Genomic DNA, 9,136 nt, shown 5'->3' with positions numbered 1-9,136 from the left:
GCAGTGTTGTCAGCAGGGTGTGTAAAGCCAGCTGCAATAACCAGCGAGCTGCTGAGGGCTCCTTCGTCGGGAGGAAGCGGCGTGGTGCCAGCCTGGGCTGGTTTCTGTGATTACGTCCCCGCGGGCGTGTCGGTTAAAACCCCACACAGGAGCAGGGCAGGACGATGCGAGTAGAGCTGAGCCGGACGGAGCAGTCACGGCGTCAGCTGAGGAGATGGCCTCGGCGGGTATCCCTGCAGCCCCGACGCAGCCTGCCTTGCCCTCCGGACCTGCCATCTTCAAAACCATCCCCTATGCATTCATCCTACCAGAGATAGTGAGTATGCCGCCATTTATTGCGTTACAGCACTCTGCTAATGTTTCTAGTGAATCTAAAAATCAGGGAGCAGCCCCCCAAAACAACTCTGAAGACAGCGTTAATGGGGGAAAAAAAAAAAACAACTCTTTTTTTTTTTTTTTTTTTAAGCTTATACTGAATGCACAAAGGTGGTCTTCGTGATGTAATTTTTTTGGAACAGCTTGAGGACAAGATACGGTCCAGCTCCATCCCAGAGCCCACTGGGGGGGTTGCCTTCTGCTGTAGGGTTGGGAGAGCCTGAGGAGCTGCCAGTGCCTCTGGGGCAGGAGCAGCTCTAGTTATTGCATAGAAATTGCTTGAAAAATCAAGGGAATTTTGTACACTGTATTACGCCTTTCCAGGGGCTTGAAGGCAATTGGGTGTCTTGTAGTGTGTGACATTCCAGGAATCTTTCAATTGCTTCTGGGTCCAGAGAGCACCCGGTGGGACTGGCTGAGATAACTGCTGGTGTACTTTGACGCATGACACAGCGTCGACAACCCATGGTCCGTGGATGCAATCCCGGCAGCCGTGCACCATCTGGGCTGGTGGGCTCAGATCCCCACTGCAAACCTGGAGGGGTTTCATCCGCCTGTGCTGGAGTGGCACAGGGCTTATCCAGATAACCCCGGGTGCTCTTTGGGCACGGTAAATATTTTAGGTGGACCCAGAGCGAGCGACTCACTCTGGGCTGGTGCATGGAGTCAGGAGGAGCCTTTCTTGTGCCATGATTTCAAGCCCAGGAGATTAACAGGTGGGCAGGGCTGGGCTGACACGGCCGTTCACCTTTCTCAGGTAAAAGCACATTTTCTGGCTTTTCCGACAAAGCCTTCAGGGTGAGATGGTTCCTCATGTTGAACACAGCAGCAAACTTTTCCCCCTGTTGTAAGAAACGTTTTGAAGGATTTCCCAAGAGCGTTCAGGGAAACTCGTGCCAGCTTGTGGTGCTGCTGTTGTGCCGGGATGCTCCGGGAGGCTGCTCCCCGCTGCCTGAAGACGCGGGGCTTTCCACGGCTGCCCGGGCCAGCCCAGGAGGGAGGCGAGGAGGAACTCGGGGAGGAGAAGGGGCTTTCCCCATCCCATGCTCATCAAAGGCACCTGTGTTTGTCACTGGCAGCTCTGTGGGACCTGGGTGTGGATCCTTGTCGCTGCTACCTCCGTCTCCCTCCCGCTGCTGCAGGGATGGGTGATGTACGTGTCCCTCAGCTCCTGCCTCATCTCCCTGCTGCTCCTCATAAGCTACATCTTCGGCTTTCACAAAAACAGCGAGAACTGGAAAGTGCTGGTAAGGAGGGGCTGGGACGCTGGCAGATGTTGGCGGCAGGAGCAGTGTGGGCACGAGACCACCAGAGCTGGTGCTGGGTTAGCTGGCCAGCCGCCAGCCCTCCTCCAACCACCCACCCCTTTCCTCCTTTTCGCCTTGGTTGGAATTGCCAAGGGAGGCTGTGCCGTGCTGTGGGTGCTGCCTGGGAAGAGGGGAGGGTTCGGCGTGGTACGAGTGTTTGGTCCTAGCCCCTGTCCGGGCGTGCGCTGCGCGTCCAGTTTGAGGGCTTGTAAGCGCAGAGGATGGACCTCGTCCTCGGGGCAAATTGAGGGGAGGACAGCCCCGGGTGGGCTTTGATTCTCACCGCTCCCTCGTTCTGCAGGACAGTTTGTACCACGGCGCCACGGCCATTCTGTACCTGAGCGCGGCTGTCTTGCAAGCCAACGCAACCATCACGTCTGAGTCCGGCCCCAACTCGCCGCTTTACTACCAGCTCAACAGCGCCGCCTCGGTGAGTCTGCCCAGGAAGCCCAGCAGGCCAGAGCACCCGCCATTCCCCTGGGGGAGACGCCCAGCAGAGCTATCCCAAGCCCAGCAGCGTCACACTGGTCAGAGCTTCAGCTCCTCTGTTGTGTTGTGCAGCCAGCATGGGCTTCTCAGGGTCCATCGGCTCGTGGACAGCCTTGCGTGGCTGCCTCCTGGGCAAGGTGGGAGATTTTGCTTCTTTGAGGCCGGAGAGAGGTCTGGGCTGGAGAGAGGTCTAGGCTGGGAGGTTTCCCCAAGGTCTAGAGCACTGAGAGGAGATGGGGTGAAACTGTGCCAGCTGACCCCAGCTTTTGCTCTTCTTCCTCTTGTGCAGTTCTTCGCCTTCATCACGACCTTCCTGTACGTCCTCCATGCCTTCAGCATCTACTACCAGTGAGCCCGGTGGTGCCAGCTTGGCCTCTGCAAGAGAGAGCTTCCCCAGCAGGAGGGATGCAGCCGTCTTCCACGAAGATGGCCCTGGCCCGGCCCTGTCACTAACCCCGCGGGGAGGGCAGTTGCTTTTTCACTTCATTAAAAGAGGGATTTTTGTTCAGCGGTGTCGGGTCGGTGCGCTCGCTGGGGACGTTTTGCACGTGGCCCATGGGCTACACAAAGGGGAGGGACTGGGTGCAGGCTCCAAGCCAGCCTCCCACTCTGACGTTCCGCCAAGTAATAGATGACCAAGCAAAGGGGGGGAAATAAATAAATTAAAAAATCACTGTTTTTTCAGCAAACAATTGCCTTTCTTTTATTATTTTCATATCTCTGGTTTGGCTAGATCACTCCCCAACACAGACATTCGTAACAACAATATAATATTGTGTTCCTTGACTTTCAGATAATTTCGTTTGGTATATGCAGTACTTACTTAGAATAAAGCATCTACTAACAGTGTCTGACCAAAGAGATTTCGACGACTATTTAAAGCTATGTTCATTGAACAAGCTAATTTTACTCTGTAAGAGTTAAAAATTTCCTTTCAAAAACCAGAAAGTGTTCACAGACTTAGAAAGCTACAACAGACTTTTTAAACAAGGAAATCCTAGAACTTCTAACAAACTTCTAGATATAGTATAAAACTACAGCTGGAAAAGACTTATTCCTACAGTTATTTACACTAGTTCTCTGGTGTCTGCTAATTGCCGTTACAAAATCTGCAGCCACGGAGTTCAATCCCTGGCGGCACCATCACCTAGCACCGGAGTTACAGACATCCTCTCGCCATCCTCAGCGCTGGAGTGACTGGGAGAGGGAGCTCCCTCCTCTCTCTGTGCCAGATAATCCTCCACTTCTGGGATAGCGTAGACGCGCAATACATCTAAGTAGAGAAGGTAGTCCTGGAGACAGGCTGGCAACGGCAATTCCCGGATAAATCGGTCCGATCGCAGGCGTTCACTCGTTAAAATGGACCGGATCTCAAGACGACAAAGATGTGACAGGGAAGGAATAGAGGCTGAAAAATTAAAAAAAACCAAGTCAAACAATGAACAGGACACCATGGAATCACAGCACTTGCCTACAGTTACCTGGTTCAGCTGGATCCCATCGGAACCCCCCCCAGCGGCTGGCAGATAACGAGGCAGAGCTCTCCAAAGCAAAGGGCTGTTGCCTGCTAGAATGAGCATCTTTGGAATTTCCCTCTAGGAGCTGGAAAAGCTACCTTAAACTTCTAGACACAAAGTATCAAAGAACTATTCTATCCTTAATCAGGACGTTTCATCTAACGAGCCTAGAACAGCTGGAAACAGAGGCCCATGCCGCCTTACAATAAATGAAAAGTTAAGCCTAGAAGCAAATCAAGCAACAAAACAGCACAAGGGAAAATACAGGATAAGCACTAAGTGAGAGCATGACTCAGCTGGCATATGATGCCAAATGTTCTACCACATCGCTACGTCACTTGACTTCGGACAAGCCAAAAGATTCACAAACCCGTCTGTAAACGTACATTCACCCCAACACAAACTTTCCCGTTATAGATCACCTTATCTCGATACAGAACTCTCACGCCTCCAAACTCTCTCCATTGATTTTATTCACAAGGAATCTGTAGTATCCACTGCACTGAGTGTCAGTGCAGAAGGGTAAGTACGGCAGGTTGCGTAACTCCGCGGGACTGTACGTTTTGCAAGCCTTCAGCTGGAGGTATGAACACCCGTTCTTGAACTTTTCTGCACGAACCCTTCATTTTTGATTTCCTGCGCTCACTGACATGACCAACTTATCTCAGTTCGAGCGCCTGGTGCTTCCCGAGCTGGGAAGCGTGTCTCTCAGCACCGCAGCTGGCCTTCTTGCCCTGACTGCTCTTGGCTGAAAGAACGAAGAAGTGAAAACTTTCAAACTTCCCCCCCCTGCTTTTTCCTCTCTGCTTTCTCTCTTCAGCTTTAGTTACGGGATACTATTACAACACAAATATATTTACTAATAGCAAAGGAAACAAAGAACGAACTTTATCTAAATTTTAACACCCTTTTTTTTTTTTTTTTAAATCTCCAGAAATATATCCTAATTAGCTTCAAATAGTCCAAAGGAAGTATTAGTTAATAACATTATTACTTAGACATTTTAAAAATTATTAGACCTTTTTAAAGAAGAATTTGCTTTTAAATGAGTCACTAACAAAGACGCCTGAGCGCATTTTTTTTTGAGCGTGCACCACGCATAGTTCACAGAGCGTGACCTGTACGGTAAAGCTGCTTTTCTAAAGGGTGAATGCAGGGAGCACTGGTGTTTTCCTGGACAATCAATTATTGAATCTTCTTGGCTGACCATATTTTGATTACAGGAGTGAAAACGAACAGCTAGATTTGTAGATATTTAATCTGATGTCTTGTATGATTTGTGTTTTAATCCCCGTCAAAATGCTTACAGAACAGGATAGACAACTCGTTGGAAATACAAATCAAAATGAAAAAAAAAAATATCAGTGGGATATTGTCTAGAAAACATAACCAAATAATATTGGTTATCTTCCCTTAAACCTTCCAAGAGACAAATCACTTCAGGAAGGTGTAATACTAATTTACATTCATGATCTATATTTTACAGCACACGCACAAACTTGAAATGGACAAGACAGCCTAAACTGAGAATATCTACTTGAAACACGGTAGCTCTGAACCGAACAACGTTAACGAGTAAAATTCATTCCAATATTTTTTACTTGCTTGTTTGTTTCGGGTAACTGCTATTTCTGATCCCCGTTTTCTGGACAAGCAGTGTCCATTGAGCCTTCTTTGCCATTGTGCATTAGCACACGGAGCTGTGTCCCACTTCCAGCTTGGCAGCTGGCATACACGGGGACTTTTTTTTCCCCTAACTGTATCACTTACCAAAATAGCTCTTGGGAGTCCAAGTTAGCTTCTCTTTGCAATATGAAAGGTCTTGCTCTACAGCTGGAGGAAGTCTCTTCCAGTTCGTGAACTCCAGGGTGAAATTAAAGGCATCGTCGCTCACAGAGAAAATCCTGCATAATGAAAACGCCCGTAAAATATCATTTAACACAACAGCATAAATATAATAACGGGAACAACACATAGAAAGCTTTGCTATTTTCTAACAAATTCTCAACAACCTACATCCTAAGCCCAGAAACAGAAAATCATTAAAGAGAAATCCAAAGTAATTTTGACAGCACAAGCTTTTACTAATGTAATTCTATCTTCCTCCTTAGAGGAATTCTATCTTCCTTCCTTAGACTGTAAGAGAAAAATATTTTCTCTGAAATTTAAATGCCTCAGGAGTGGGCAGCATTCTGCTCTGCACAAATTGTCTTACTCCATTTCCACCTAAACTTTAATAAGGGGTTAAGGCACCAGAGCATTAGAAGCATTACCATCGCTTTGGCGGAAAAACCCACATATATTCAGCTACTTAAAGAAAACAAACCCAACCAAACCAAAGTACAAAACCCAACAACAAAAAAGCCCCTCAGATTTGCACGCGTTCCGAACTCTCCTTCTACCAGAGATCACGTTTACATATAGTCAGAAACCAATATGATTTACCTTTCAAATCTTTAGCACGTGTAAAGACCTTTTAACGATGGTTTAATTGAATAAAGTGTATAGGGAGGTTTAAGTAAGAGCAGGTAAAACAACTGTTTTAGTATTACATACGATAAGAGCCAGGCAATTTCACAGAACGGCTTCTCAGCTAGATATACAGAACCCTGAATCTTCACCTGAATGGAAAGCTTAATGCTCTAGACACAAAAAAATACCAGACTAAAAAATTTTAATACACTTGCTTTTTACAAGCGATTCATGTCAAAGTTATTTTAGGTCCTTTCTATTTTTTGTTATTTGATTTTTCATATTTGACTGAACTTCCGTACATTCACTGAAAACCATACAGGGGAGAGATCTCCTTGCCTACCTTTCTTTAAGAGAACGGTGATTTTACTTTTTCCACGGGTAATTAAAATTGTCAGTGCTCTAGACTGACCAGTTTATGATTGATTATACACGTGTTTTACACAAGGAGCCAGATTAAATAAATCAAGATTTAAGTAAACCTTAAAACCCTACTCCTTTTATACAGCCAAGTAATGCGCGTAACGAGTTTATGCGTCTCATGTTGTATTTTAACAGCTGAGGCATATGGTAGTAAAGTCTAAATGTCATCTTCACAGACAAGAAAAAACCCGAATACAAATACTTCGTAATTTTTAATATAAGTTTAATTCTATACGCCTAATTAAATACAAAACATCACCAAGCAGTTGTTTGTATGTGGAAGAATTTAAAAAAAAAAAAAAAAAAAAAATCAGACTGGAATTTCGGCCACATTATTTTGTTTAATACAATCTCTAACGGCATCCGTTTCCTCCCCTTCCAGCCTTGGCCCGGCTTCACCTCACATTTGTTTCCCGTCCCTCCTGAACTCTTTCTCAGCATTTGAAGCTCTTCTGACCATTACCGTATTATACATACACACACAGTTTGCAACTAAAAGGGGGGGCTAATAAGAGATGCTCGATATAAAAATTGCGAAATGATGCCTTTCTCCAGGGTAGTGATAAAACAATCTCCATTCTGGCTTTCTTCCGAAAAAAAAAAAAAAAAACAACTCGTTTTACAGAATCCAGACATTACCTGGGAATGACTTCTTTCAGACTTTCCCTAAGCCTCACCATTCCTGATGATGGCAACCGATTATCAAGTACTATCCTCTGAAAGCATGCCTTAAATAACGTTGGCAACAGCTTTGCAGATTAGCATGCAATACCTAAGTAAACGAGATAACGTTATCTCCTTACCAGAATCTGTGCATTAAATTCACTGGATTAAAACCAGCCAAGAGCAGATAAGGCAGCCATTCCTTGTACTCGGCGTGCACTTTAATCGTGTAACTTATGAACTCCGACAACTGGTCCCCAGAAGGCAGCGAGCAGCCCAGCTTCAAGAAGCGTTGAAACAAAGTAAACTTTTCATGGAACAGGCAATATCCCAAATTAATCCCAAGTAAGGTGATCCCATATTTCAGGAATATATCAATGAAATCAAAAAGCCTGCGAAAAGCACACAAGGAACAGGACATCCTGTTAGTTTTTCCCCAGAAAGCATCTACCATTTTACCTCTTACCTCCAATAAAGCAAATTTCTTCTACCAAAAACCCCCCTCAAATGAAAAAAAAAAAATAAAACAAAACCAAAAGCCAAAACCCCGCGTGCCCATCTGATTGCAGTTCTTTCTGCAAAGCATCAGTTTAAGCCACAGAACTACTTCAGGAGACCCCAGCCCTTACGTTGAACGCATTTGCTCTTTTTGTCCTGAAAAACTTAGCGTTCCAACCAGCCTCCAGCCCTTCAAAGCAAACCTTTTGATCAGAAAAGCAACAGCCCCAAAAGCCGTCACACGCTGCTGTGTGAAAGCATCGCCGAAGCATCGCCACGCTGCTGATCCTGCCGGCTGTAAGCAGCGAGCACCGCGTCCGCTTGATCTGGTTTCACCTTAAAAGCACGCCACACGCCAACAGATGGATGAGTATGTGAAAATATCAAATGATCGCCCCCCGGAACCCAGGGACCAGCCTAACGCTCAGACTTGTTATGGGTTTAATTTACAGCCAGCTGTATTACAACTTTGTTATTACTAAAACCATTTTCTCACTATCAATTATGGTATGGTAACATGACAATGAATGAGATTATGACTGATAATTAGCGTTGCTTTTTTTAGTTAGTAACTAGACTGCACATTACTTCACAGAAGTGGTTCTGAAGTGCTGATATGTTACCTGCATCATTTACAGTGTATTTGAGTAGTTACCTGGCCTTCAACCCTTCCTAAATTATTTGTTATACACTAAGAATAGGACAGAAGCGGAAAAAAACTACGTCCACGGATTTTTAAAGGCCACATCCTAGGAGCGTGTCATGAAAATTGGTAATAACAAACCCTAGGTGCTGCTTCACTGCGCACCTTAGGCATCATTTACGGAGACACAGGAAAGAAAGCACATCCTGCCTTGCACCCTGACGCGTGATTCCACACGCGCTGTTTTGGATCTGGAGGAGCTCCTGCCTCAAGCAACTCAGTATCACCTGCAGCCTGGCCAGAGACACAAGAGGCTGTTACAGGCGCAGTCACTGGGATGTACTTCCACTATTAAATAATTCTGTTCTTGATTTTCCTCCCTGAAACAAGCCCTTTTAGTTCAAGTAGTATAAACTCAGACAGAATATCACTGTAGTATTTTCCCTTCAGGAACATTATGAATGACTGGCAAGTTAATTATTACAGTTTTGGCACTGTAGATTGATGGCGTGCATTTGGTAAAGTTTTTAAAAAATTTTCTAAGACAATTGTAAGAATGTGTGATCATACTAATTAATAGCATGCAACTAGTACGCACTTTACAAACACAAATATTCAACCATATTCAGCAAAGAGTACCCCAGCAAAGCTAATTCTTTCAACAGCTTTATCCAGGGGAAAAAAAAAAAAAAAAGTACAGCACCTCAAGACCATCATTTGTAATTATAACACGCTTTCTCGTAAAAAAT

At 45.3% G+C, this 9,136-nt stretch overlaps 2 protein-coding genes across 5 annotated transcripts in view; one reads left to right on the top strand and one right to left on the bottom strand.

Moving 5' to 3' along the window:
• Positions 1-182: 182 nt before the first annotated feature.
• Positions 183-2,780, top strand: MALL (mal, T cell differentiation protein like). 4 transcript variants are annotated; one of them, XM_054197359.1, is made up of 4 exons: positions 183-316; positions 1,455-1,622; positions 1,984-2,112; positions 2,461-2,779. In XM_054197359.1, exons 1-4 carry the CDS (start codon positions 215-217, stop codon positions 2,521-2,523), a joined length of 462 nt encoding a protein of 153 aa, XP_054053334.1. In that variant the 5' UTR covers positions 183-214; the 3' UTR covers positions 2,524-2,779. The 4 variants fall into 4 exon arrangements, with proteins under 4 accessions (XP_054053334.1, XP_054053337.1, XP_054053335.1 ...); XM_054197362.1 differs by having other exon boundaries at positions 243-316; positions 771-1,622; positions 2,461-2,780; XM_054197360.1 differs by having other exon boundaries at positions 282-316; positions 729-1,622; positions 2,461-2,780.
• A 113-nt stretch (positions 2,781-2,893) lies between these two features.
• LOC128907941 (ankyrin repeat and SOCS box protein 3-like) overlaps positions 2,894-9,136 on the bottom strand; it is a 13,917-nt gene continuing 7,674 nt past the window's right edge. The window contains exons 7-9 of the mRNA XM_054197356.1: positions 7,387-7,638; positions 5,459-5,592; positions 2,894-3,579 (exon numbers count right to left, since the gene is read on the bottom strand). Of these exons, the coding sequence (XP_054053331.1) occupies positions 3,296-3,579; positions 5,459-5,592; positions 7,387-7,638 (670 nt within the window). The 3' untranslated portion in view covers positions 2,894-3,295. The remainder of the gene's footprint in view (positions 3,580-5,458; positions 5,593-7,386; positions 7,639-9,136) is intronic.

The sequence above is a fragment of the Rissa tridactyla genome, chromosome 3 (assembly GCF_028500815.1).
Source record: "Rissa tridactyla isolate bRisTri1 chromosome 3, bRisTri1.patW.cur.20221130, whole genome shotgun sequence".
Lineage (NCBI taxonomy): Eukaryota > Metazoa > Chordata > Aves > Charadriiformes > Laridae > Rissa > Rissa tridactyla.
This window is presented reverse-complemented; position numbering and strand designations above follow the sequence as displayed.